This window comes from Populus nigra, chromosome 6 (assembly GCF_951802175.1).
Source record: "Populus nigra chromosome 6, ddPopNigr1.1, whole genome shotgun sequence".
Taxonomy (NCBI): domain Eukaryota; kingdom Viridiplantae; phylum Streptophyta; class Magnoliopsida; order Malpighiales; family Salicaceae; genus Populus; species Populus nigra.
In genome coordinates, this window is record NC_084857.1 from 2,038,666 (window position 1) to 2,066,589 (window position 27,924).

Genomic DNA, 27,924 nt, shown 5'->3' on the forward strand with positions numbered 1-27,924 from the left:
AACAACCAAGAGAACAGCCATGGAAAGATAACGAAAGAGACCCTCTAAATCTTCTTGAATCAAAGACGGAAGTGGATCGGAGGGAACTTGTAAGGTTTGGAGAAATTAAGATTAGATTGGAAAACTGTAGTAAACGGTTTAATGATTGCACGCAAGCTCATGTATAGTTGAGCATGTTTGAGATTTATGATTTGTTAGCGGATATGATATTGGTTGTTATTTAAAGTATATTTTACTTGAAAATATATTAAAATAATATATTTTTATTTTTAAAAAATTATTTTTAATATTATTATATAATAAAAAATAAATTTATATTTTTAAAAAACACAATTTTTACCCTATTTCCTAACATTATAATATCATTATCAAAACTCAATAAACCCACTTACCAAAAAAAAAATAAACTCAATAAACCCTTTTTATATACAAAACAGTCAACAAGACATGATGTAATTGGCTTGTCAATCACTTGTTATCAAGAAGTTGTAGAGATTAGTGGATCAGAATCACACACATGAAAGAAAAAAAAGGTGTTTCCATCAACTCAATGCCAACCGAACTTCAAATTTTCACTACGAGCTGATGGGTTCCAAGAAAATCGGCGAAGGGCAGCGTTCCGTCTTCCCTTCTCGAGCGTCACTGCTTCATTTACATGACATGACATTTTTCATGTAGTAATCTGGGATTTATCAAACTCCATGCGACTCTTCTACATGGCTGGCTGGCTGGCTGGCTGGCTGGCAAGCAGCACATGTGTGTTTGGATGACGCAGCACGGGAAAAAGGAGCATGGAAAAGTAATTGGGAGTCTCGACTGACATGAATGGAACATAGGAGTCCCATAAATAAATAAATAAATAAACAAGGGAACATGGAAATGTAATTTTTTTTTTTTTAATTTTAGCCTTGAAAACCCAAACAGACAGAGTAATAAATGTGCTTTTGAGGATTTGATTCGAATATTTGACAATTTCAACCAATTTCATCCATATGAATAGGCCCCACGTCATGACCATTGACTAGTCTTTCTCGACCGGAAGACTAGGTAATTCTAAACAATTTTTTTTCCTTCATTCTCTGTTAGTGGCGGAGCAGGTAGTAATTTGATGTTGTTTTTTAAATTATTTTTTATTTAAAAATATTTTAATATAATATTTTTTTATTTTTTAAAATATATTTTTATACTAAAACTTCAAAATAATTTAAAAATAATTTTTTTAAAAAATAAAAACAATTTAAGATCATGCTTGGATAACAATACCAAATAAAAGCTATGTTGATTTTTAAGTGTGTGCTTGATATTATGGACCGGTGTTTTTTACTTACAAAAATATTAAAAATATATACAAATATATATATATATATATATATATATATATATATTTAAGCTGAATATATTAAAATTATAAAATAATTAAATAAATCATCATTTAAATATCTTTTCAAGTAAAACAAGCTTTTAAAATGCAAAGCCACTGCACTCTCAAATAAACAATTAGCTATTATATTATTTTTACTTGTTAACTAGACAAAGATATCTTTAAACACCAAGAATGTGTTTAGTATTGTGATAGTTGTTATGGTTGTGGTTTGAAAAAAGTTATTTTATAAAAAATACTTTTAGTTGAGGTTGATTAGAAAAAATAGGTGTTTGGTTAAAACTGTAGTTGAAATTGGGGTTGAACAAAAAATAGTTTAATGTGTTTAGTTAAGAATGCTTTTGAAATTGAGGTTATAAAATAATTTTAAAAAATATATATTAATTTTTAATTTAAATATTGTAGATTTAACTATTGCTAGTACATCATAAAATAAACAATACTTTATATAAAATATTTTTATTGTTCCATTAAAATATCTACAATTCCATCATGTTCATACATCCGACAATGATAACAGTTTTTTTGGTTTCTCAAGCGCGCAACAATATCAGGTAAAATATAATCAGAAATAAAATTGGGACTACGATCAAATTCTGCAAATGTCACGTCATCAAGCGATCTTTGTCTAATTTATATAGTTTCATTGAATAATGTTAAACATTCGTTTTTTGAATAAAACACAATTAAAATAATAAAAAATAATTTTTATTTTTTATTTTACTGGATCGAACCCGTTTCAATGCATTCTAAATTTTAGACCCGAACCGGTTCGGCCAGTTCCTGTTCATGCTAATTAATTAGCATGATGTGCGAAGGCATGCAGCAAAGAGGTAGGAACGCGAAGAGAAGCATGTAATTTCTGTTTCAACAAAATAGTGTTTTCAACGTAAATAATAATAGGGTCCATACATAAAAATCACGGTTGATTTCATAACCAAACATTATATTATCAATGTTATATAATAAACGCAGCCGCATAAACTTAGCCAAACAGACTCTATTATAACTAAATCTATCCATATGTAGTCTATTAATCACTAGATTTACTCTTCCTGGAATAATTGCCTGACTCACTGGGTTAGATTTATTTTTTTCATAGTTCAGGATAAATTTGGTTTTTTAATGACTAAAAATGAAAGTACATTTACTTAGCCATGATGATTTCATAGCCTGGACTTCTCAGATTTGCTATTTTAACTTTGGTAGCCAAATTACAGCCACCACTCCCCCTGCCCCTACCTTCCTGCCGTGGCAATAACCTGACATTTGCCGTCAGCACGTTCACATAGTGGAACCCATTTTTGCCCTTGCAAGTCTAGTAATGGCAATTACCAAACAAATAAAAGCTCCCCTTTATTTGCGTCCATGGAAGACTCGTCAATGGCAATTGCCAAAAAACAATAGAAAAAAAAAAGGTATTTTCGTAAATGGAAGACTCGTCAAATCCAGGGGTGCTTCAACAGTCAAATTTATATCAGCATTTAATACTCTTAGTCCCAACGTGTGTTCGCTTTTTTTTTTAATAATGTTTAATAAAAAAATATTAATTTAATATATTTAAAAAAAAAAACAGTTTGAAAGCAAAAACAAATGCTACCTAATTAACTAACAGAACCATTAATTCAGTAGCAAGGATAAGATTTTTGGTATTAACATTAATTTTTATGACAAGGATTTATATATTTAAATCAGCTCATGAAATTATTTTCATTTTAGATAATTTTTAAGAACATATATTTTACATCAACTTAATATATTTAGAAACAAATTATTCAATTCTAATGAATATTTGATCCTAAAATCTGAATTCAAGAAATAAAAAAAAACACCCTAACCAAGAACTTGTCTTGCAAAGGTATAAAAAACATTTTATGAACACAAGAATAGCATGGCAAAGAAACGTCTTGCAAAGTGTTAGTGCGGCTCCATTCTTTTGCCGACGGGGGGGGCTCCTGCCCCACGCGTAAGGACAAGGAGGGCGGGAGGAGACATCGGGAAAAAAAAAAAAAAAAAAAAAACAACTCATCAGTTTTTGTTGGTGATCAGCTTGACCGTTGATCACGGGCTCACAGCGCCAACGAAATCTAGACCCTTTAATCAAGAACAGGAAATGGCCCAACATTCAAGTACAAATTGTACTCTCCTTTTCTCTTTGTTTTAGCATTATCATTTTTCTTACCCCAAAATTAACTCTAATTCTTCACCCTTGATCGGAGAAAAATAATTAAAGTAACTAAAATTGTGTTTAGTAATATGTTTAAGAGTGTTTTTCCATTAATAAGGCATCAAGGATGATAATTTTTTTAATTTAAATATACTATAAAAATAGTCAAATCATATCTGAAAAATGGTGTCTTACTTGGATTCTTTGATGCGATTATTTAAAGTTAAAATAATTTACATTCCATAGTCTGAAATAATACTTGAACAAATTAAGAGGAGGCATATTAATTTTTCTTTAACTAGGTCATTTTGTTCTTGATAAAAAGAGGCTAGTACCAATTTGTATTACAGGATAAAGAAAGGACGGAGGCAAGCCGGTTAACGAGATTAAAATGGTAGAGGTCGTCACCTATTTTATGTAGGTGAGGTGCCCACATACTATACAGATTAGGAGAGAGGAGAGAGGGAAGGAGTGACCGTGTTGAAAAACGTTCTAGTGGTTTTAAAAGCCATAAACAGACATGCTCTGTAACTGCTGTGTTCTTGCCTCCTCTCCTCTTCCTATAAACACCAATACCTCTTCTTGGCTTCTTTTGTGTTTTGTTTTGAGTGTTAGCTAGCTAATTGTTTGTTCTTTTGCTGGTTGGCTGGTTAATCTTTTTATGCTTCTATCCTAGCTACTATTTCTACCACTCCAGCTTTAGCGTGCTCTGGTAAAAGATACTACGTCCACTACACACAGAGAGAGGGAAAGGGGAAAGATAGTGAGTGCCAGAGAGAGCAGGGGATTGGGCAAAAGGGTTTTTTTTTTCTTTTTAGAAGAGAGCGTTTCTTGTTTCTGTTCTTTTGATTTGTTTTTTACTTCTTCTCCTGTGAAGTATGATTGGTTGCGAGGCTGAACTGAAGTGAAAGTCTGGTTTTGGGTGCTGCTTTGAAGGGACTGGTTCGGTTGGGCCTTCTTTTCATATTTTTGGAAGTTTCTTGTAAAGCTTCTTGTCTTCAAATCAACACAAGTCTTTGCATTGTTCAGCAACAAAATCAAATTTATGTAGGCGTTAATACCAAGGTAAAAAACTCTTTGTATAGCCAAATTAAGATAAAAGAAACTGCAGCGAAGTGTGTGGGGGTTGGCAGCAAAGAAAGAATTTATTATCATTTAGCTATAAAATTCTTCCTCCTCACGAGAAACAAGCAAGAAAAACATTCGCTCCATAAGAACAACCTTCACAGTTTTCTTTTTCATCTCTTCCTTTTCTCTCATGGAGTACAATCAATCTTCAGAAATGCAAGAACCCAGTATAGACACTGACAAACTCAGCTACGAAATCTTTTCAATTCTTGAAAGCAAGTTTCTCTTCGGATATGATGATCAGAAACTCTGGATTCCTAAACAGGTCTCTCCTGAAACAATTGAAGCAAAACCCGAGTCACAGAATCCCTCGGTTCTTACAGAAAACAACAGCAACGGGCTGTCTGCGATCAAGAATCAAAGAGGCAAAATCTGCATATTGTCTATTGATGGTGGTAGCAGTCTAAAAGGGATTATTTCAGGGAAAGCATTGGCTTATCTTGAAAACGCGTTGAAAGTGAAATCAGGCAATCCTGACGCCAGGATTGCTGATTATTTTGATGTTGCAGCCGGAACTGGAATTGGCGGAATCTTCACGGCTATGCTTTTCGGCACCAAAGATCATAGCCGTCCGATTATGAAAGCTGAAGAGACTTGGAAGTTCTTAGCTGATCAGGGCAAGAAATTTTACACTTACGGAAATGGTGGGTTTTTCAAGCGGTTTTTCAGAGGTGGCGCAACCGGTTCAACAGCTGCTACAGCCGGTTTAGAGAAGGCCATGAAGGAGACTTTTTGTGATAAGGGCCGGAATTTGACTTTGAAAGATACTTTAAAGCCGGTTTTGATTCCTTGCTATGATCTTTCCAGCACGGCGCCGTTTTTGTTTTCAAGAGCGGATGCATTGGAAACGGATAGTTTTGATTTCCGGCTTTGGGAGGTTTGTCGGGCTACATCTGCAGAACCGGGTTTGTTTGACCCGGTTTTAATGGGTTCCATTGACGGTCAGACCAGGTGTTTGGCAGTTGATGGTGGTTTAGCCATGAGCAACCCGGCCGCAGCAGCTATTACTCACGTGCTGCATAACAAGCAGGAATTTCCTTTTGTTAGAGGAGTTGAGGATTTGTTGGTGTTGTCCTTAGGGACTGGTCAGATTCTTGAGGTTAGTTATGAATATGAGCAGGTTAAGAATTGGAGGGCCAAGCAGTGGGCTCGACCGATGGCTCGAATCTCAGGTGATGGTTCGGCTGATTCAGTGGACCAGGCAGTGGCCATGGCATTTGGTCAGTGTAGGAGCAGTAACTATGTAAGAATTCAGGTATGGTAATGGCATCGCTATGTTTAATCTTATTATGCAAACTTGGATATGGTTTTTATTTTGCTTGATTTCAATGTACAAGACAGTCCTAGCCAGGCTGGAAATGGTTTAACCTGAGTGTGTCTTTTTCACTCGTATACAATTTTTGTGCATATTTAGCTGGGTTTTGGGTTTTTGCAATTGAATGTGCTGTTTGCATTGTGCATGTGTAATGGCCTAATGGGGTCGGTGGCACACTGTGTCCTGTGGCTTATGGTTAGCCAACATGTAAGGGGGTGTGCCCGGGAAACCATAAATTCAAGTGCCCCCATGGAATTATGGGAGCATATGGGTACCTGTGCTGGTGACTTGCACATGATGGGTGGGTTTGGCCTCTGGTTTTTCTTGTTTTCTATGACCAAGCCAAATGTTGGCTTTTGGTTTGACTCGAGACCTTGGATTCGTTGGTGTTGGGTTCTGGAAATCTGGTTAAACCCTTCCTTGATGAAGAGTTTGTGGGGTTTTTCTTCTTGCAATAAGAAGATAGAAAATGACTGGAGAGCCGGAGACTGGATTTTCCCGAGAATGGATGGTATAAAATGAGTGGTCATAAAAATGTCATCCACCATGATTTTACTTTGTTATATATTTCTTAGAGCCGTAATCAGCTATGAGGATCACTTATGGTAATGCTTTTGCTTTGTTTGCTGTCAGAACACAGGATCACTTTGTATGCTGTCTTTGGTGCCCTTCCACTGCCTATGTGTTAGTCACCTCCATAGATAGCGACGAGGGATCTTTACTTTTGAATGCATGCGTGATCTCTGTGTTCCTTTCATTTTTGTATACGAGAATGTCTTTTTAATTAAGGTTCAACATTAATAGCCCGTTGGGCTGATAGTTAGGAATTTGAAAAGGGCAAGATTATTAGGCAATGTTTCCATAAAAAGTGGATACAGAGGATGTGGAGTAGAAATTAGGCTGTCTTATGTAGTTTTTTGATGGTAAAAATCATTCTCGGATCAGATCGAATCGGTGATCTCTTGTTGAATTGAATTTTCTCGATATTATGCGTTAAAGATGGCTCGAACCACTTGAATGCATAATTTACCGGCTTTGCTTGTGAGGTACCATCCTAATAAACCTTGAGGCATCTTCTTAGGCACCGGATAACCTAAAGTTTAAAATGTACTGAAATTTATATAAAAGAAAAAAAATCTAAGACAAGGAATCTGAGACTGTTATAGCCTCGTGACCACTTAGTTCTGTATTCCCTTCTATGGTGAGATTGCTAATATCTGTCTCTGTGTCACTGTGTGTGTGTGTGTGTGTGGGAGAGAGAGATATGAGCAGTGAATGCCCTTATTCGTACTGTTTTAATTAATTATTTGAGGGGCCAACGTTAATGGGGCCATTCTTTTTGGGGGGCTTTTGGCTGATTCGCTAGTTTCTTATAGTAGTTGGATTACAACGCAATAATTTAATTTCAATTCTCTGAATAGCTGCATGGATTAAGTTATCTGACACCTGTGGTTCTTTACCTTTATTATGAGAATATGTTTAATCTCCTGATCATATTAATTTTGTTGTGACAGGCAAATGGGTCCAATCTAGGAAGATGTGGACCTAATGTGGACACAGACCCTAGTCCTAACAATGTAAAGATGCTGATTGGAATAGCAGAGGAAATGTTGAAGCAGAAAAATGTAGAATCTGTGCTGTTTGGTGGCAAGAGGATCGGGGAGCAAAGCAATTTTGAGAAACTTGATTGGTTTGCTGAACAGCTTGTGTTAGAGCATCAGAGGAGGAGCTGCAGAATTGCTCCCACTGTTGCTTTCAAGCAAGCTGCCATCAAAACAACCTAGACTATTCTCAACAGTGTCAAGAACCAAAATCAAACGAAAAAGGAAAGGTAAGCCTTTTCTTTCCATTTCTTAGTATATAATAGATTTATAATCATAAATCCAGCTTTGTGCTATTTCTCTCAGATTTATAGCATCTTACTGGACCCTGCTTTGAATGAACATGATCAAGTGGGGACACTCACAGTACTCTGCATGGGGGAGACTTTAGAGGGGTTCAAACTACTTTTTTTATCTAAAGCTTTCAAAACTAGTTGTAGATTGAAAACTTCTGGGTTTGTATTTCAATGTTTTGATCATTACTTCAAATCTGATTTTGCCTTTCCAGCCTTGAAATGTCACTGTCCATAGAAGCCAATTGCACCTATCCGAAAATGAACACTCCCTTTTACATTTGGACTAAATTAAGCTTACACATTTAGCTCATGCACTTTCTTATTACAGTAAGCTTTTGCTGTGTACAAATTGTGTTGTCCTCAACAAATGGACGTAAAAAGAAGGTGGTGATAGCTAGAATTGTCATTTAGTGAACCCGTAGGCTCACCTAGTGATTTTCATTATCTGATACGAAAAATCAAACAAACATATAACAACCGGTTGTTCTTGTTGAACATAAAAGTTAGCAGATGTAAGAACTACGCAAATTGGTGATGTGGGGAAGCCATTCCCAATTGTTGTCGGTCGACAGACACCAGTTCTTGTGATGGATTAGGGACACCCCAGTCATTTTATGGAACAACTTTATTGTTCCAGCTTCTGGGTCTTTGATGGGTGCCTAGAGGTATTTCCGCTGTACCCTAAAAAGAATTTCCTTTTTTCATATTTCAATTCACTATGGGGACAAAGCTGAATTCTATGTCCTCGCCCCAAGACCTTTAGCCTATAAACCAAATGCCATTCTTTTGCTTTATTTATAGCAGAACATGAATTCTACCAGTAAATGTTGGCAATGCTGTCGTGTCTTTTTATTGCCTTCAAAGTTCATTATTGCTATTGGGTCCTTGGAGTGATGTAGAGAGGGGAACTGTTGCCATTATTTTCATTCGAAGTTTGAAACTTTAGCATTTAGGACATCAAAGGTGAGGATTTTATGCGTGAACTGTTTTCTATAACATCATGAACACATGACATTTTTAATATTGTCGTTGAGATTTGAGGCAGGTGTAATGATTTGGGTTTTCCCTTGTCCTTTTCAATTGTATTCTGAAAATGTCTCTGCTTTGAGTGTCAATATAATATAGGACAGTAAATTCAATGATTCCAGTAGACGTCAACACTGGGCCGATGCTAAATTATCAACACTGTAGTATCTGGATTAAGTGCATACAGTCTGCATATAGCTGTGCCTATTCATGTAATTGCTCAGCACTGCAATACTTCACGGACCATTATTAATCAATTGTGTAAATAAGGGGAACTCTCCTGCCGTTAAATTCTCTCTGGTAACAGCTAGCAACCCTTAAATTTAGTCCCATGTCACCACTGTATGGAATGGTTTGTGTGCAATGTGGGGGACCGATTGCATCCAAAATTGCTTTCAAAATTATTGGTGAGCATAATCATGTGATTTCAATATCATTACATTTACCAGGTGAGTATGATTGGGGAAAAATGATTAAAGAAGGAGATTAGGCCATTAGATCCACGTCTAGTTGCTGGTATGATGTGCTTCAGATTTGAATTCACATTTTGATAATTTTGCCCTCCTTTTTCAACCTCAGTACTGCATTGTTTTGTGATATTACACCTTTTGTGTTGTTCAAATGTTTGAGAGGGCATGCATGGTCAAAAGAATTTGGCATTTGATTATGAGATTTCGAGCTTTGTGCTTCTTCTTGGTATCTTTTTACGTGTAGCATTTCATTTATTGTTAACAGTGAGTTTACGTTCTGAAATGCAGGCGGAAAATATATTCAAGGAACAAAAAGGAAAGGGAGAGGGAAAGGGGTAACATAGCAGCAGCTTTTACTTTTGAAAGTCACGAAGACAGCAAGAGAAGAAGAGCAGGTGAGGGGATTGAGAGAAAAAGGACAAGAAGAACATATAGAGAGAGGGTAGAAGATCTTAGTGGGATACTTTGCCTGCCAGGTGATGGACATGGTGGTGTCCACTCCACCTTTCTACCATGGCAAGGTACCGAGAAAGAAGAGAAACAAAGAAGAGAAAGCAGGTATCAGTAAAGCTTTTGAAGGTCAAACCAAGTATCAGGTGTGAATCTTTTAATGTCAGTTAAGATTTTTGGGTGGGAAGACTCTGTTTGTATATTTGCTTTATTTTTTTTTTAATTATTTATTTTCTCAATCAGACTCAACTCTCAAGAAACTTGAGTGTGGGGTACATGGTGGGCTACCTGCACTGAACCCCTGATTATATAGCCGAGTCTCCCTTCTTCTGTTTTTTATTACTACAAGCCAGAGTTCTTTACTGAGCTTTGGTCCCTTTTCACCTTTTTTTTTTCTTCTTTTTTTCAAATAGATTGTAGCGGTGAAGAATAGATTTGAGAGTGACCAGTGGTTCTCCCCAAACCAACCAATCTAGGCCTGTACATGGAGAAATGTAAAAAAAGTTTATAATATTTCATGCGTGGATGACAGAGTAGTAGTTTTTGCAATTGTAATTTTTAAAAAAATTATAAATTATAATATTTTCCATTAAGATTTTTTTTAAACTGCAGAGTGAATTGATTAGATAAATATTTTGAAGGGGTAAAAAGTAAATAGCATTGCATCCAATAATAGAAACAAAGGGAGCCAGCCTTCATCCTTGATTACTGGAGATGGGGCCCTCTGTTGATTTCTCTCATGTTGGGATCATGGATGGTTGTTGTTGGTGATGTTTGTATTCTTCCTGGTTGAGTTTAGTAAAATTAGCTTCCTTCGGAGCTTTAGCTTTTTCATGGGCCTCACTTACTATTATCAAATGATTAGTGGGTATTAGTCGGATGATAATGGTGGGCGAGATGGATATACATTGAAAATTAAATAGATCAAAATAATACATAAATTTTTATTTTTAAAATTTTATTCTTAACATCAACTTACCAAAACAATATAAAATTATTAAAAAAAAAACTGTTTCTTTTTTCTTCTTTCTTTCAAGTTTGAAGATAATACGAGCAGTGCTGTATACACCTTACCAATTGCCATATGAAATCTAGGCAGCAAGTTTCTATTTCATGGCGTGAATATGCGCATGATATCATTGAACCACGTCCTCATCATTGCTGATAAGCAATGTCTTAGGAGAGGGTTTGTCGAGTCTGAGTTGAGTTCATGTCTCTTCTATTTTTTTAACCATCCATTACACTAACTTGCAAGAAATGCTAGCCCTAACCCTTTTCGCTGTAGAAATAATAATGCTGATAATGTGATGTCTAATCCAACTTTCAATTTGTCACGTACGATCATCAGATCAACAACAAGAAATTAAAGAACAACGCAGGGCTCGATTAGACAAGTTGATCCGCCATACTTGGCTTTCTCAAGGATAGATCTTGGGCTCGTGACCGACCAGATCCCATGCATCACACCATGATCATACTGTTTTAACCACTAAATATGAGAGACAAGACGCGGATTACACGTCTAGTAAAGCCCAGCTCTTTATCTCCCTTTTCTTGCCCCCTCTTCATTTCTAGCAATCATATGCTAAGAAGTTTTGTAATCCCTATATTTGACCCGTAAATCTCTCGTGCTCGGTCCATCTAGTTGACCCTACGTGGTTGGAAAGCATTTTACCATGCAGGTTAAAGGATAAAGAGAGCCATGGCTTTAGAGCGAAAGCAACACATTTTTTATTGTATACTAAACGTTGATAAAGCATGCACTTATTATATGAGGACATTAAAAGGAAAATAAACGCTCGGTGCAGTGGTTAAGATATTCATTTTCCTCTCTTAAAATATGTTTCTTTTTCATAGGCTCCCAGCTAGATCGATGGTAGTTGATCCCTATGCCGCGTAAATTAATGCTCGAGTTTTGGCTCGAGAGCATGGGTGCTATGAGTGTTAGTGTTGATGGCAGTAGATTGTTTGATGGGTATGGAAACAAACATGTTTGTTTTTTATATTTATTCTTTGTGCACTAACAAGTTTATATATAGACTCGAAACATTATATTATAACAAGTTTATAATATAATTAGTCAGCCAACTTGAATTATATATGTTCTTTGTCCTTAATATATGTATATATACTGGTGAACAATACTGGATAGAGACCTCGTAACTTAATTTATGGTGGAATCTGGATCATCTTTGAGTTTATGGATGAGGATGCGCATGTTTGGATTGTCCACAAAAAATGCTAAATATAAAGCAAAAGCTGTGTTCATAATTAATAATCACCTTTTTTTTTCTCTCCAGAAAACGATAATGACAATCATCTTGACAGTGATGATCACTGGTGGCGCTTGTCAATATATACCCTACGTGCCCCCTCTTTCCCCCCTAAGAATATGCAACGCAATCGCTTTATGCACCTAAACGCCATTAGTACTTGTTAACTACCTCAAAAGCGTGGCAAGGTGAATAATAATAACAATAATTAACATAAAAAATAAAGGAAAATAAAGTTAGTTGGGAGATTAAGTTAAGTTAATTAGTTCGACGAGAATGACCTAACCCGATATCAAAGATACAGAGGGATGTTTATTGAAAATGACAACAAGAATGTCAGTGGTCTTTTCCCCATTACTTGCCGTGGTTGCTAACCTTGGTTTTGCTTGTAGCCTTGCACTTGAGAAGCAAGGGCAACATGAATGATTCACTGCGCGTCGCCGTAAAGTATAGTTTTTTTAAGGTTTTTTTTTAATTGAAAATACATTAAAATATATATATTTTTTTAATATTAGTATGTTAAAATTATTAAAAAAAATAAAGTAATCTTATTTTAAATAAAAAGAAATTTGAAAAACACGTTAACAACGAGTAGACCCTTAATTACAATAATGTTACATACTTACACTGTCAGGTTGACCTTGCTTTTGTTAAGGCTAAGTTAATGCGATCATATGCTAGCATTACTCGGTCATGTTCTTTACCTATTTATTGATTATGCTTGGAATTGAATTTTTTTTTTTTAAAAAAAAATATGACTTGGTAATTTTGGGAAGGAAGATTCAAACTAACGAGTTACAACCTCTCTCAACCTGGTACTTCTGGGAAAGAGATGTGTAATAATTGTCGATTAGGGATGTCTCTCCCTCCTTGAGTGAATGTGATCAACCATAAACACATATTTTGTTCTTGAAGAGGATTTGAGAGATAACTATGAAAATATAGAAGCCTCTGCAATATATATATATATATATATATATATATATATATATATATATATATATATATATATATATATATATATATATTAAAATTTCATTTTTCTTGTGTTTTGAAAATTAACTTTCCTGGTCTAAGAGATCATTTTGTCCAGTAAAAGGGGCAAAAGGTCATGCAAGGACATATATAAGGGATTTAAAAAGAAGATAAAGCTCAAGAATTATAAATGTAATATTAACATGATGTATATATAAAGGAATTTAATAAATCTTTCTGGTTTTAATCCTATTATTTTAATCTAGAAAATCAAGGAAGAGAACACACCGTACGTGGCGAGGAATTTTATTTCCAAGAAATTTACTTGAACATGGAAATATAATGAAATAGCGGTTTCTTTAAGTTGTAAGTATTCAATCACTACATATCAAGTAACCTACAATTAACGGCCCGGTAAAATCCTGATGTTATTACATTTATTTTTAGATTATCAAATGAACTAATTTTTGGGTCCATATCATGGCGGTCACCATGTATCCTCCCAAACGATGCAACTTTCCTTCGCCAAGAGTGCAATTATGACTTCTGGGTAGGTATATCGCGCATTTTCTTGATTAATGGTGCCAGCCAGCAGCACTGTTAGAAATTTGATGCTTTCAAACAATCCTGCCAGGGTGACAAGAAGAGGAGCGAGTGACTATGATGTAGAGCAGGTGGTCTAAAATTAAATGAATCACTGAGACAGATCGAGAGTGTTCCATGGAGGCATACAAGGGCAAAACGACCATGATTTTTTGTTTTTATCAAGATATCTGATTGAGATTCGTCAGCCCAAATTCAAGAGGCATTTCAAACCTCAACTTTCAAAAGGCATACACGAATTTCTTTTAGGGTAAAGTGCACAAGTTTTAGTTTAATTCCTGATCGATTGATAGAAAACAGAACCTACCCCGACGGGCTCAGGGTTTTAATTCCACCTCTGACCATTTTTGGTCGTGCAAGAACATTTAAATGAAAGATCCCAGAACCCAATCTCTTAATCAACATCTCATTAGGCGATAATCGCTTAATCTACATCCAGAGAGAAGAAAAATATGACTGGAGCTTGGTCCTCTCAGCTGATATCTGAGAGAGCTTCAATTTATACAAGAAAAAAAAAATAAATAGAGAGGCGCACGTTCACTACCTCTTTTGCTTCTACAATTTTTTTTTATTGATGAATAATATCAGATATCTGCTCACATTATGCCATGAGAGAGAGGGCGAAAAGGAGCGTGAACAATTTCAGAGATTACAACAACAACAGAATACTTAAAGAAAAGAAAAAAAAATCTGAACTTGTAGCCAAATGTCTCAGCAAGAAAACTGTCGTGGACACAAGTATCACTTATAGACAGCTGAAAATTGTGTTACAGCGACTCCATCTTTCATACAGACGCATTGGCTGCCTCAAGTCTTGGCATTATCAAGGGTTCTTGTAGCTCTGAATTGATGGGAAACAGATAGCATTGCGAGTACTGTGCCATCACCTGGTCCATGAGCACCAAGGCCACCATAGCTTCCACCATTGGTACCGCTGCATTACCATCCCAAACAAGCATACTCTTAGAGAGAAGTTATCTTTTCTTTCACATTCAAACGAGCAAGCATACATGATTGCTATTGGTTCTCTTCAATTTTCACCAACGAAATTCTAAAAGACATTTCAATCATTTGAAGAATCGACCTATCATACAAGGACATACCTCGTGGGACAACACAGGGATCATGGCGACCGCGAGCAATTAGATCTGTCTCCTTTTTATCTCTAGTAACTGTATGTTGCTTCTTCTGCGCACCAGTACACCAAATATATATATAAAATCCAGAATAAAACACATGCAAATATTTGTCAAATATGCAAGCGGAGCTTAATAAACCAACAAGAGCAGTAGATACATGATGTGGAAAACAATCTGATAGTTCCTAGCAGATCTTAAGAAATGATCTGAAAGAGAGCAAGCTCATCACAGACATGATCTTTACATCATCTTAAAAACAAATAACTAGGCATACAAATAAATGCATGCACTAATATTGATATGTATAGATCAAACTTACTCCTATTGTAGATGTTGGCTTGAAAGCTATTCTCATGTTTATAATTTCACCATTTGATATTCCTCCCTGCTCGTCAAAAGAGGAAAATATCAAAACTGATGTTCAACCAGGGATATCATACCAAAGTACTAAAATTCGAAAGAGGATCACGAATCAAACAAGCACCTGTATTCCACCAGAACGATTTGTTCTTGTTCGGATTCTTCCATGTTTGTCTGTGTAGAACTCGTCATTATGTTCACTCCCAGTCAAGAGAGTGCCTGCATGATTTTCATCATTGATTAAGACTTAGAATTGAGGCTTAATATATAGCAATAAGGAAATACAGAGCAGATGATAGCATCCTAAGCATATCATTCCCAATCACCAAACTTAATTGAAAAACTTAGGTGCCAAATGTACTCTAAAATGCGCTAAAGTTAGCAACCTGCAAATCCACTCCCAAATTCAAAGCCCTTTGTTGCAGGTAGTGACATAGCAGCTTTAGCAAGCTCAGCTTCAAGTTTGTCAAAGACTGGTGAACCAAGCCCCTGGAATGCAATTATAGATTTAATCCAGGAAAAGAATGCACAATAACAAGCCATAAGAATAAGCTTTGTATGTTCAGGATCTAGAAACTTCTTTGAACAATCCAAAATCTGATGACGAAACATCATGTACAAATCAATACATGCACATTGCACAGGGAGACAGAGACGATCAATACTTACACGCGGTGCATTCCTTACAATACAAGTGACAACACCACCAACAGAATCCCCTTTGACTCGGACAGCATCAATGGCAGCTATCATCTTCTCTGCATATTCAGGATCTGGACATCTGACAATATTGCTCTCTATCTGTTAAGGTGGCATGCATAGCAGGGTCAGACTATGGGCAAATAATAAGTGAGCCAAAAACTAAAGAAAACCAATTAGGAAAAATCTCCGGGGAAGGGAATTTGACTTTCAGATTTATAAAATATTATTTCTTCTCAGTCAAACTTTTACAAGTCCAAATATAATTTTATGGTTGTTGAAGTGTTGTAAAACTTCATGCAGGATCAAGGAACTCAGATTTGTGAGAGGTTCTAGCCACAAAACTGACATCCCAAAAATACATCGCAACTTCTTAGTTAGCTTCTCACATGGCTAAACTGAATCCCGAAATAAATGTTCTTCAGAAACACCCTCTCATACCTGATCAAGTGTAAGAGAGTCGTGATCAACCACACTTTCTGGAAGTACAACCTTGTGGACTTGAGAGACATAAGCAAGAATCTGAAAGCAAAACAAACATTAAGGCAAAGGATAATGAAAAAACAGGAAAAAATCCAGCACTAAAAGGAGCTGTCACATTACTCTTATATATATATTTTTTCATGATAAGATGGATAAAATCATTACAAGGAAACTTGTTTAAAAAAGTTTAAAATCTATTTCCATCCAACATACAAAATTGGAAACAGAATTATGTGTGTCTGAGATAGCAAGACTTACATGGGATAACAGAGCATATCCATACAAGTAAACAAAAATCAAACATGCACAGACCAAACACTCCAAAAGATAAAGGATTTTGTCCAAAAATGGTAATGGAGACAAAAAATCACAAGAAGGAATTTCTCTACACCCAGGTCTTAATAAACACACCTCAGTTCCTGCATATAGTTTGAGAGTTTTCTTAGCAACACCTCCAGCAGCAACTCTTCCAATTGTTTCTCTTGCTGAAGATCTACCCCCACCCTTCAGTTAGAATTCAAATAAACCATGTCACACTTGCATTTCATAATAATGCCAACAGTATCTTTATAATCAGAGTGCTTATTGGTTAAATAAACTACCTGAACTGATCTAACACCATACTTCATGTCATAAGTTGCGTCTGCATGTGAAGGCCTGTAAGCAACTGACATTTCACTATAATCCTGAAATTCAACAAAATAAGAATGAGACTTTCTCAACTGCTTAGAAAATACAAAACAATACCATCCAAGTATATCGTTGCCCAATTATGTGTGCCGTTCCCTAGCAAACAGACACCCCACTATTTATCTTGTTCCACAATTTTCAAATCAAATTCATATCCTAAAATTTTAGCAATCAAATGTACATGCAGTCACCATCATAGTGGATAACAGAACTATATTATTTTGAAAACCCTAGGAAATATTCTTTAGGCAAACACTGCAAACTAATCTAAAATGGAAAGTAAAGAGTAGGCAAAATCATTTTCCATCAACAAAATTTGCTAAAAACATACTGTAAGCCCGTTTTCAGCTAAATTGACCTCCTTATATATGCCAAGAATCACACATGCCTCTAGCATTAAATACTCACTAATCCTCTCTGATCAGTATTTGGTACAAATACATGAATCGGCGTCCCAGTAGTCAGTCCTGCAGTTAACACACCACCACCACCATATCAGCACATCTAAAACCAACACCATCAGCAACAACCCATTAACAATAAAAGAAGAAGAAGAAAAAAACCTTCAGAAACACCGGAAGATATTTTGCAGGTATCCGTCTCTTTTCTCGGAGTCGTAATTCGGCTCTGACCTGGCCTCCTGCACACACAAAAAATTAATCAATACAATACACCTTGAGGCACAAAACAATTCACAAAAGTAATTCTTTGAAAAAAAAGAAGAAATAACCTTCTATCTAGATCAAATTGCATATCAGCTTCGGATAGGGGGATGCGCGGAGGACATCCATCAATTATACAACCAACACCACCTCCGTGTGACTCACCAAACGTAGTTACTCTAAAATTAGTCCCAAATGTGCTTCCCGCCGCATTTATTTCTATATTAAATAAAAAAACATAAGTCAAGCTGAGTAAACCTAAATTCAATATCTAAAATGCGAGAGATTATGCAAGAAGATACATGAATTGTTAAAAAGAGAAGGACACTTACGGAGTTTCTTTGGAATACGTGAGCGGAAGGAGATCTGAACGGAGGATATTGAGAGTTTACGGAGGTCGGAGGATATTGAAGCACCGTCGATTCTTGAGGAACCGAGAAAGGACTTGGAGGTAAGAGTAGAAGAAGCCATTGATCTCTCTAATGAAAATCGATGGAGAGAGATGAGGAGAGAGAGTAGGCTGGGAGAGATTGGTTTGGTTTTATTTAATAAAGCAAATTGCGTGGGGTTTTAACTTTGAGATGTCTAGTGGTGGTGTAGTTGCTGTTGTAGCTTGTCTGGAACCACCTACCCCCCTCTTCTCCTCGTCTGTGTGTGAGAGAATTTCCCCCTTTTTTTTTTTCTTTTTTTTTCAATTTTATGGGTAGGTAAGCACTGACTAGGCAGGTAGTGTGGAGAATGGGAAGGCGATGGCCCAATCTTTGCTTGGATATCATACAAACTTGGTAGGTGGTGGAGTGAAATAACAATAATTTGGAAAGAAGTGCCACCAACCTATAATTTGTCCATACTTGAACAAAAATACGACTTGGTCAATTCATACATTATACGGTGGCTCCTTCTTTTACACCGGCCACCAGTTTGGTTGTTTTACAACATTTTAATCAAAGACCGCACTGCTAAAAGATCGTTCTACGAAGATGCTAGCTAGCTAGCTATTACCAAGAAACTGCTCATGTTTTTCGACTCACAAAAACTCTTAGATTTTTAGACTGCGAGAAGAAAAGAATGCGAGAGAACCCATTCAAAGCGCAAATGCAAGAGATGCCAATCGAATACAAAAAGCGAGGGGAAAATAATAATGATACACTTGTATGGAATTTTTTATAATGGTAAGTTGTAACAATCGAATACAAATGCAAGAGTCAATGTTTATATATAATTGGATCTAAATACCGCTACAAAGAAGAAAAAACTGTGAAGCTGCGTTGCCCCTGATCTCTACAGGGCTATCTGTGCTTGTGTGCAGCACGAATGACAATTTCTGGGGGGGGGGGGGAAGTTGTGGAAAAGAAAATACAACAGTGTTGCTATTCTATAATGTGAACGTCTGGTTCTGATCCTACTGAAATTCTATCACTGCGCTTGCTGGTGCTCGTGTTTTCAGTAACATTTCATCGTATTCGTCTTCAGGATTTGATAGAGCAACAATAGCTCCTCCTGCACCTATAGAAGCTTCACCGTCATGAATAACTATTGTTCTTATCACTATATTCAGATCAAATGTCTGATTATATGAGAAAAATCCAATGGAACCTGAGTAGATCCCACGAGAACTGTTTTCAAGAGAATCGAGAAGCTCCATTGATCTCAATTTAGGTGCACCTGTCATTGAGCCACCAGGAAATGCAGCCCTGACACAGTCAACTGCACTTACATTTGACCTCTTCTTTCCTCGAATTGTACTCACCATAGTATGCACAGTTGCATACGACTCTACTTCCATAAGATGTGGGACATGAACAGAGCCAGGCTCACAGACACGACCAAGATCGTTCCTCAAAAGATCGACAATCATAAGATTTTCAGCTTGATCCTTTTCACTAGAGAGAGAGAGAGAGGTCAGTTCATAGAAAAAAGAAAAATAGAGCAATTCTTGCACTCAAAATGCATTTATTCTGTTCAATATGATTTACACGGCCAAGGTATTTCAAAGGTAAAACTAGTCTGTTCAATATTATTTACATTCATTTTTATAGCATGTGAACATTAACAAGAATGATTTCTCATGTCTAGCATGAACGTAAAATCACATGATAAGCTATCAAAGTTTCAATTTGAAGACCAGATTCAAATTTACCTGTACTGCAGTTTCAATTTAAGCTCTTCATCTTCCTCCAGGGTCACCCCACGAGCTATGGTACCTTTAATCGGCTTTGCTTCTAATATACCATTTCTGTCCAAGCGTAGGAATCTCTCAGGAGAAGAACAGCAGATGCACAAATCTTCATTTGAAAAATTAAGCCACGCAGCATAGGGTGCTGGATTTTTCTCTCTGAGGTGAAGGTAAAGTCCCAAGGAATCTATATCTCCAACTGTTTTTCTCATCTGAGAAGTGAGACATAACTCGTAGCTTTCCCCATCTTTAATGTATTCTAGACACTTACTAACATCTTTAATATACTGCTCTCTAGATTTCTCACCAAGAAAACCTGCCTTGTATGGGGAAACTGTTGCAGTAGGGGAAGCCTGCTCCCCTAACTTCCTTGTGGCAGAAGCTTCTAAGCAAAGCAACTTATTTTCCGTGTCATCTAACCATGGAATGCTGGTTGTGCTTTCCTCATGTAAAGACAATATATAAACATTGTCATTAAGATGATCGATGACTACAAAATTATCTGCAAAGAAAAAGCAAGCATCTGGAGTTGTAGATTTGTGACGGTTGGATAACATGCCACATTCAACTTTGAGGCTATACCTGCGATATGAGAGATATATTGTCAAAAAATCACAAAACCAGATTCAGCCAGGATGTTGCATAAAAAGGATGCTCCAAGGGATATGATATTTCCAGTTGAACTTCAGTAAATTAGCCTGTTCATGTTTTAATTTCTTTTACTTCGTCCTTCACATTTCCAAGTCCCTTCAAAAAGGATTTATAGAAAGATGCAAGGATAAAAATATTCATTTCTAAAAAATCCAAACAAGATAATTCTTGATGATAAATGGATCTATGTAAAGTATTCGACTACCTACAACACAAGATCCAAGCAAGCAGCAAGGAGTAATTGAATGGGTCTGTGATGTGTGTGGAACTGAGACACGACACATTTAGAGATTAATGCCTGGTATTTATGGAGGTTTGAATGAAGAGGAATTTCATGCAATGCTAAAATAGCTTGATGACTTTATGTTACCCATTCAAACAAGATTAACCTGCACATGGAGAGAGAAAGAATTTACCCGAGGTAACCAATATAACCACCATGAAAGTCAAATGGCAGTTCTTCAAAATCTTCTTCATCGTAAGTAAATGATAGTAGCTCCTAGAAACCAGATCAAGCAACAAAAATCATCTATCAGACTGGATCTAGCGATCTGATTGAAAGCATGAATATAAATTTTTATTCATCCTAAACACATATTAGACAAGTGGCATTAGAGTCTATGTTTCCATGCATCAACTTTTAGTCAAGCACTAAAAGCCCTGTCATATTTGTCATAGGAAAATGAACTTCAAATGTTTTCTATAATGTGTCATTATTTCCATGCAGACACAACTCGTTTGCCCCCCCCTCCCCAAATCCCAAAAAGGAAACTACAATTTAAGCGTAATTTATATTTGTAATGTTGTCATGATTTGATTGACAAAAACAACCAGTAAAGTCTATACAATTATACCTGGTTCAAAAAATCAAGAAAACCTTTTTCCAAAAACATGCTTTCGGAGGATCCTTGTGTATCTTTGATTGATAAGTAACCTCCACCTTTAAAATCCATATCACTGAAAAATAAGTGCAGTACAAATTATTTTCTGTAAAGGATCACGTGAAAAACTAGATAATCACACAATCTTATCTATCATAAAAAGAAACCCAATCTTGCACCTGACTCAGCAAAACATCACTCTAAACAACTAGTTAAAAACATAAATAAAGCAAAAAAAAGTGACAAGAGAATAAACCAAACAAACAATTGAAGGGATATGTGAATGACTATAATTCAAGAAGAAGAATAAAATGTCTGAGTTAACAAAACCTTTGATCTGACAATCTAAATGTCATTTGCCTCCACAGTGGTCCGTCTTTACCCCCCATAAATGAAAAGCGTGCTCTTTTCTAAATGTTCAAAAGCAGGAAAAAATAAAGGATGTCAAAATCCATAAAAGGGAAGGTTAAAAATAATAAACATGACAACAAAGTGCTATAATATTTTCGGAGAGTAAGACCTTTTCTACTGAGGAACTGTCCAGCCAAAACGTATTTTCAGCCTTACAAGCCCCAAACAGTTCGTTAAATATGTTTCTTGCTCCACCAACTCGGGCTGCTAGTTTATCAAATTTCCTCCATTTCAACTTTAAATGCCTAACGTTGATGCTTGATTCTGGAAACTTCAATGCCCTGGAAATGCTGAGACAATTCACGTTGGCATTTCCAAGTAATTGGCTTCTTCTAAAAGCTTCTTTGAATGGTTGAGCATCTTCCTTGTGTACTAATGATCCAATTCTAGGAACTCTAAACAGCTGACTAGCAACATGCACCTGCATGCATGCTAAAAAAAGTTTACTGCTCGGGGGAAATTACTAGCTATGCAAATGCATAACATTAGAGAAATAGAGTTATTCATGAGGCAAACTTTTAGGCACCACAGATGGCAAGATACAGTTTCAGAATGAAAGAGCATGCAGAAGGAGGTTGGACCAGACATATTCACTAAATGTTGACACCATGCTCCCTATACTCATTGAAAGTTTCTCTTTACTTTGTTGATTGGTCAAACCGCAAACTTAATGCTAAGTTCTCTAACAACACACAAGAGGCCTATTCCGTATCGCACAAGGAAACTCCCATTGGAGTATAAATTGCTGCACAGGCATAGCATAATTCTATAATTTTCAAACACTCATGCATATACATAAAGAAAGATAGTACAAAATAGATCCACTGATGAGAAAAATTAATTGGTAATCTTTACCAGTATAATGAACATTTCTCTCGTTAATAAATGTTGACCTTGGCCTTAGTCTCTGCCAATAATCCTCCGTAATCTCTCTAAAATTCTCAAATATTTGCCTTCCGTGACAGGTTGCAATACTTTCTGGATGAAACTGAAGGTCAAGACAATCAAGAATGTAAAGCATGGAAAAGCAAATCAAGGAATAACTGCAGCACAAAGATGATCAACAAACCTGTAAGCCATAGTGCGGCCTAGTAGAATGCATAATGCCCATGAGAACCTTTCCCCCTTGCATTCTTCCAGGGTGGCTAAAAGACCAAGAAGCTCCATTGTGTGATCCTGTTGAAAAAGTATCAGAAGATGTGCTTGGCCTAATCTGATTCTTGCACGCATCAAGGTTAAGACCGGAATTCGGAGACTCAAGGAAAGAATGAGTGCTGCTAGAAGTCCAAGCAGTCGGTATAAGTTCCTTTGGCAGTGCTTCTGAATCTATGATGAGAGAATGATACCGTACCACCTGCAACAATCAAGAGAAAAGTCGTCGTAAATGAAACACTCATACACCATGGTCCCTAATACACACAGTATAAAGGCCACAAGTAAATTTACATCCATAAAGCATCAGAATACAGATGGACCTTAAAACCAGATTTTCTGCCTGAAGGGATGTTATCAAACAGTCTGCTTCCATTATGTTCGATTTCACTGTAAGGCACAACACCAGTGATAAAGTTAGTGTAGGGGGGATCAAGAGCATGAAAGACCATTTTGCGAGTATTAGCAAGTCATTTATCACAAAATAAGGTCATGCTTTTACCATGATAGACACAACAACATCCAAAAAATAGATACTAATGATATTATGGTGACTAAACTACATACAATAAAATGGAAAAATATTTTACCCAAGAACACCAGGACGATATAAGAAAACCTTGAAATTATGTTCAAAATATACCTTAAGCGTCCATGGACTGGTTCAGATGCATGGACAATTCTAGCACCATTGACATAACCCAAGGCCTGTCATAAGAAAAGCCATTCAATTCGTTAGTAGAAAGCAGATCGTGATAAAAGATCTGTCTAGTTGAAGGAAAAGTTACATTTACACGCAATATCAGAAGAGAATACTGCATCGAGCAAAGATTAAAAAACAGATAAAAACTTGATTTAACTTGGGTGTAAACATGTTAATTTATAGAAACATAAAAACAAGTAGTAATTGATCAAGATAAATTCAGCCAACATGGAATATGACATTGAACATGAACCAAAATACCTGGTGTCCAAGGCAAACACCCAGAATAGGAATGTCCCTGCACTCAAGCAGCAGTCGAAGACATATTCCTGTAAGATTTAAATAGATTCTGAAACGTAATATGATTAACTCCACTCTAATAAAAATGATAAAATATGTCAAACAGAAAATAAACTGAACCGTATCATCATCGTAAGGGAAGTGAGCCTGTGACAAACAAATATCCCACTATCCTGCCAGCACACGGAACTTTTCTAATGATCCAGCTTAAGCTTACACGACAACTTTATGGCTTAACAAGACCCCAACAATAATGTTTATATTGACATTCATAAGTTTAATTGCATTGAGGCACGTGAAACAGGGTAGACTTCTACGCATGGATTGGTGGATCCTACATCTTCTGTCCGTGAATGAGATGTGGGTATAATTGAACTAAAACAGTCCACAAGCATGCAAATGACAGAAACTCCACCCTCGATCTTACCTATATCCGCTGCGCATGTTGGAGAACCAGGTCCAGGTGAGATAACAATATTATCAAAAGCTCTCTTTTCATACAAGTAATGGCACGCATCCTCCCATGTCCACTCATCATTTCGGATGACCACAGGAGGCACTGAAATGGCATCAACAAAACCAAATGAGACAATTTCAAAGAACAGTCTCTCTCTCTCTCTTCACATATATATCACAATACAGTTGAATTGACTTCCAAATAAAATTGAAAAAAAAAACAAACAGAGAGAGACAAGAACAGTAACCGAAAACACAGAGAAAACCAAAACAAAAAATGCATACCCCCATTAACGACAGATAGCTCTTGGTAAATATTATAGGTATAACTATCATAGTTGTCAATCAACAATGTCCTCACAAAATCCATTTTCTGGCTAGGCTCCTCCAGCCGTTTCTTTCCCATGAACGACCCTTCTAAATGTCCGGGCATCAAATGACTGGATACCGCCACCTTTCTACCATTACAGCAACAAGATTTCTCATTCTTGGCAACATAACCAACTCTTAGAAAAGACTTGGATGTCGCTATTTTCCCTTTCGTGCCCTCAATAAAAGGATTTTTCAGTTCCAACGAAGTCGACGAACACAGAGCCATATTAATTTCCACTACTCCAAAAAAAAAACCCCCGCAATCAGAACAGAGCAGCGAAGCGATGTGAGAACTGCAAATCTCAAATTCCACACTAATATGGGATTATTCGCAGCATGTTCGTCAAAAAGTAAAACGAGCAATGAGCAGGCTCGATCGCTAATTAATAGTAATAATAATTAATGATAAGCAAGCAGATCCTGCAACTTTGGAGCTGAATCTACAAAGGGATTTGCAACTTAGTTTCTGTGTAGGAGAAACATCGTTACTAAAAAAAGAAAAAGTGAACGAGAGAGAGGGGGAGAGAATACCTTAGAACATGGAAGGGAGGGAAAGAACGGAACGTCGGGTTGGCGGAAGAAGAAGGGGAGAGGTGGAGTTTGTTTTAGGGAAGGGAAGGAAGTGGATGAATGAGCGGTGTAGCAGAGAATGGGCCCCGCGTTTGTTTGGTGTTTATTTATTTTTTATTTCCATTATTTGGACCAACTCTATAATATTCTTTTGATCCCTCGTGGAGTGCGTACCTTCCGCTCTCCTGTCAGTGTCCGTTGGTGGGAAAAGGGAGGCCTCTCTCGGCCATGCGCGTGAATTTGTTTTTTCGGTTTATCAAGTTTTTTAAGATATTTTTTATTTTAAAAAAATCAAATTAATTTATTTTTAAATATTTTTTTATAATTTTAATGTATGAACATAAAAAAACAAATATAAACAAAAATTATTTTAATATAATTTTAATTCAACAAACTGGGAAATATGAAACCGTAAACTTTTAAGTCGTGGGAAGAGCCCTGGGCTCTAACCACGTGTTTTTTTAAAAAATAAATTAATAAAAAAATTAAAATTATTAAAGATAGAATTGATATAAAAACTTGTTCGAGTACTTAACATATTTTTATTACTACATCTCTTTAGATTTGTATCCATTGTGAGTGAGTTTAGCAATGTGTTTAAAAAGTATTTTTTAAAAATTTATATTTTTTTTATTTTAAATTAATATTTTTTTATGTTTTTAAATTATTTTAATATACTACTCTTAAAAATAATTTTTTTAAAAATAAAAAAATATTATTAATATACCTTTTAAATAAAAAATATTTTAAAAAATAACTACCACATTATTTTCAAACACTCGTAGTCAAGGAGAAAAGTATACGCAGCCTTTCCTTTGGCAACTCCACCAACCTCCCGGCCACCTTGGAAGGCGAGATCTGCTCCTTAAAAAGGGCTGGTGCTGTACAGCGAAGCAAACCAAGAAAGTCGGCCAGAAACCCATCGGAGCCTTTGCTTGACAATCCTAAGCAAAAGCATTCGCCCAAGATAAACAACATCTACAAAAGCTCCGGATAAGCCCAAAGTGTTATGGGCTTACCTTGCACTAAAGCCTGAGATGTCCACAAATCGAACACGTATTGGCCCAAGCTAGACTGCACCCATTTCTTTCGACCATTATTAGAATTGGCTAAGTTGATATATTTTGGTTTAAGAAATAAAGATATCAAGTAAATTTATTTTTAAAATAATTTTATAATGAATTTCGAATCATTATCTACATCTCTTTGGTTTCAATTAAGTAAATAAAAGCAATTTAATTACTTAATTATTATTGTTGTTGTTATTATTAATTCTAATAACGGGCGTGATTAAATAGGAAAAAAAAAATTCATCGGAGCTATCTTTTTCTAAGATGATGCATCGAGTTTTCAAATTGAAGGGGATAGAAGTAATTATTTTTTATTTGATTTGATTTTTATTAGAAAAAGTAATTAAAACTAGTTTTTTTAAAAAATCAAAACTGAACCAATACCGGTTTCGGTATGATTATTTTGAGAAAAAACCAGTTCAAACCAGCTTGACTCGGTTTTTTCTATGTTTGGCTCGGTTTTTTCCGGTTTGGCTTGATTTTTTTCCTGTTTTTTTGTTTGGTTCGGTTTGGTTCATTTTTTTCAGTTTTATACTTATAAAATTAAAACCAAACCAGTCAGCATTTTCAACATTTTAATTGGTTTTTTTTATGGTTTGGTTTTTCAATTATTTTTTATTTTATTTTATCATTTTAATTGGTTTTTTTATTTTTTTTATTTACCCCTAGAAGAGGGTGTTTTCGTTTTATATGTGTCTCGGGCACTATATAAAAGAATGTAGCCAAAATAAATAGGATTATTAGAAATAATCCATCTTCCACGCAGTTTAAATTACAAATTCCAAGCCTGCCCTATAAAACATTCAAAACAGTGTATACCCAGCCGGCACGGGACCAAGTTGTTCGATACAGTAGCAGAGATTATTAAAAAAAAAATACATTAAAATAATATTATCAGTTCTCTACTTTCTGTGCAAGCCCTTTATATATTTTTTTTAAAAAATAAAATTTCAAAGAATGTGGGTTCTAGACACAAACTATATGGTTATGAATAAATTGCCACATCTCAAATTAACTACGGCAGGGAAGCTTTTATCAGGTTTTTAACTTTTTTTTTTTTTTAACTCAAACCGATTCTAACCTTGAGTTAACTAAATTTTAAAACTATAGCTTCAGGTTTGTTTGGTAGTGTGGTTGCGGTTGCTTTTCAAATAGCTTTTTGTGCCAAAATACATGCCAATGATGTTTTTTTATTTTTTAAAATCAGCACATTAAAATGATTTGAAAACACTAAAAACATATTAATTTGAAGTTAATAAAAAATAAAAAAAATTTCAAATTTTATCAAAAATACTTTTGAAACGCAAAGATAAATAGATCCATGCTACAAACCCCCCTTTTGTTTTCTATTCCTTTCTATTCCAAGTCAACGGTATCAATTTCAAATATTTATAGAAAATAAAAGGTATCTTATTTGAATAGTGTTAGTGGCGTCAACTCAATCAAATGAACTGGGAATAAAGA

At 35.8% G+C, this 27,924-nt stretch overlaps 3 protein-coding genes across 10 annotated transcripts; 1 reads left to right on the forward strand and 2 right to left on the reverse strand.

Annotated features, from left to right (window-relative positions):
• Positions 1-3,826: 3,826 nt before the first annotated feature.
• On the forward strand, positions 3,827-10,440 carry LOC133697741 (patatin-like protein 6). Of its 3 annotated transcripts, none has more exons than XR_009842923.1 (4): positions 3,827-5,931; positions 7,506-7,822; positions 8,392-8,553; positions 9,673-10,440. XR_009842923.1 is itself a non-coding variant. In XM_062120489.1 (3 exons), the coding sequence occupies exons 1-2, from the start codon at positions 4,807-4,809 to the stop codon at positions 7,773-7,775; spliced, it is 1,395 nt and encodes a 464-aa protein (XP_061976473.1). In that variant the 5' UTR covers positions 3,832-4,806; the 3' UTR covers positions 7,776-7,822; positions 9,673-10,440. The 3 variants fall into 3 exon arrangements, 1 of the variants encoding a protein (XP_061976473.1); XR_009842922.1 differs by lacking the exon at positions 8,392-8,553 and having other exon boundaries at positions 3,832-5,931; positions 9,673-9,980; positions 10,248-10,440; XM_062120489.1 differs by lacking the exon at positions 8,392-8,553 and having other exon boundaries at positions 3,832-5,931.
• Positions 10,441-14,232: 3,792 nt separating this feature from the next.
• LOC133697575 (chorismate synthase, chloroplastic-like) lies at positions 14,233-18,425 on the reverse strand. The gene is made up of 13 exons (XM_062120222.1): positions 18,051-18,425; positions 17,787-17,937; positions 17,620-17,696; positions 17,465-17,523; positions 16,969-17,052; positions 16,778-16,870; positions 16,325-16,405; positions 15,854-15,985; positions 15,571-15,673; positions 15,309-15,403; positions 15,144-15,209; positions 14,789-14,873; positions 14,233-14,619 (listed from the first exon to the last, which is right to left on the reverse strand). The coding sequence occupies exons 1-13, from the start codon at positions 18,187-18,189 to the stop codon at positions 14,471-14,473; spliced, it is 1,314 nt and encodes a 437-aa protein (XP_061976206.1). The 5' UTR covers positions 18,190-18,425; the 3' UTR covers positions 14,233-14,470.
• Positions 18,426-18,854: 429 nt separating this feature from the next.
• LOC133697574 (aminodeoxychorismate synthase, chloroplastic) lies at positions 18,855-25,509 on the reverse strand. 6 transcript variants are annotated; one of them, XM_062120219.1, is made up of 14 exons: positions 25,352-25,509; positions 24,734-25,057; positions 24,420-24,551; positions 23,954-24,021; positions 23,633-23,697; positions 23,313-23,379; positions 22,907-23,191; positions 22,693-22,825; positions 21,947-22,269; positions 21,757-21,836; positions 21,400-21,502; positions 20,962-21,044; positions 19,859-20,476; positions 18,855-19,601 (listed from the first exon to the last, which is right to left on the reverse strand). In XM_062120219.1, exons 2-14 carry the CDS (start codon positions 25,044-25,046, stop codon positions 19,121-19,123), a joined length of 2,751 nt encoding a protein of 916 aa, XP_061976203.1. In that variant the 5' UTR covers positions 25,047-25,057; positions 25,352-25,509; the 3' UTR covers positions 18,855-19,120. The 6 variants fall into 6 exon arrangements, with proteins under 6 accessions (XP_061976203.1, XP_061976201.1, XP_061976204.1 ...); XM_062120217.1 differs by having other exon boundaries at positions 24,734-25,134; positions 25,352-25,504; XM_062120220.1 differs by having other exon boundaries at positions 24,734-25,113; positions 25,352-25,498.
• Between the last annotated feature and the right edge of the window lie 2,415 nt (positions 25,510-27,924).

Excerpts from the sequence above, each read along its gene's own strand:
- LOC133697574 (XM_062120219.1), bottom strand. The coding sequence starts at position 25,046 with ATGGCTCTGTGTTCGTCGACTTCGTTGGAACTGAAAAATCCTTTTATT. Across the intron at positions 23,192-23,312 it reads GCAGAAAATCTGGTTTTAAG|GTGGTACGGTATCATTCTCT; the intron begins GTCCATCTGTAT and ends TGATTGTTGCAG. Across the intron at positions 21,045-21,399 it reads TTCTTGATTTTTTGAACCAG|GAGCTACTATCATTTACTTA; the intron begins GTATAATTGTAT and ends TCTGGTTTCTAG.
- LOC133697741 (XM_062120489.1), top strand. The coding sequence starts at position 4,807 with ATGGAGTACAATCAATCTTCAGAAATGCAAGAACCCAGTATAGACACT. Across the intron at positions 5,932-7,505 it reads GTAACTATGTAAGAATTCAG|GCAAATGGGTCCAATCTAGG; the intron begins GTATGGTAATGG and ends TTGTTGTGACAG.
- LOC133697575 (XM_062120222.1), bottom strand. The coding sequence starts at position 18,189 with ATGGCTTCTTCTACTCTTACCTCCAAGTCCTTTCTCGGTTCCTCAAGA. Across the intron at positions 17,697-17,786 it reads CAATTTGATCTAGATAGAAG|GAGGCCAGGTCAGAGCCGAA; the intron begins GTTATTTCTTCT and ends TTGTGTGTGCAG. Across the intron at positions 15,210-15,308 it reads ATCGTTCTGGTGGAATACAG|GGAGGAATATCAAATGGTGA; the intron begins GTGCTTGTTTGA and ends TTTGACGAGCAG.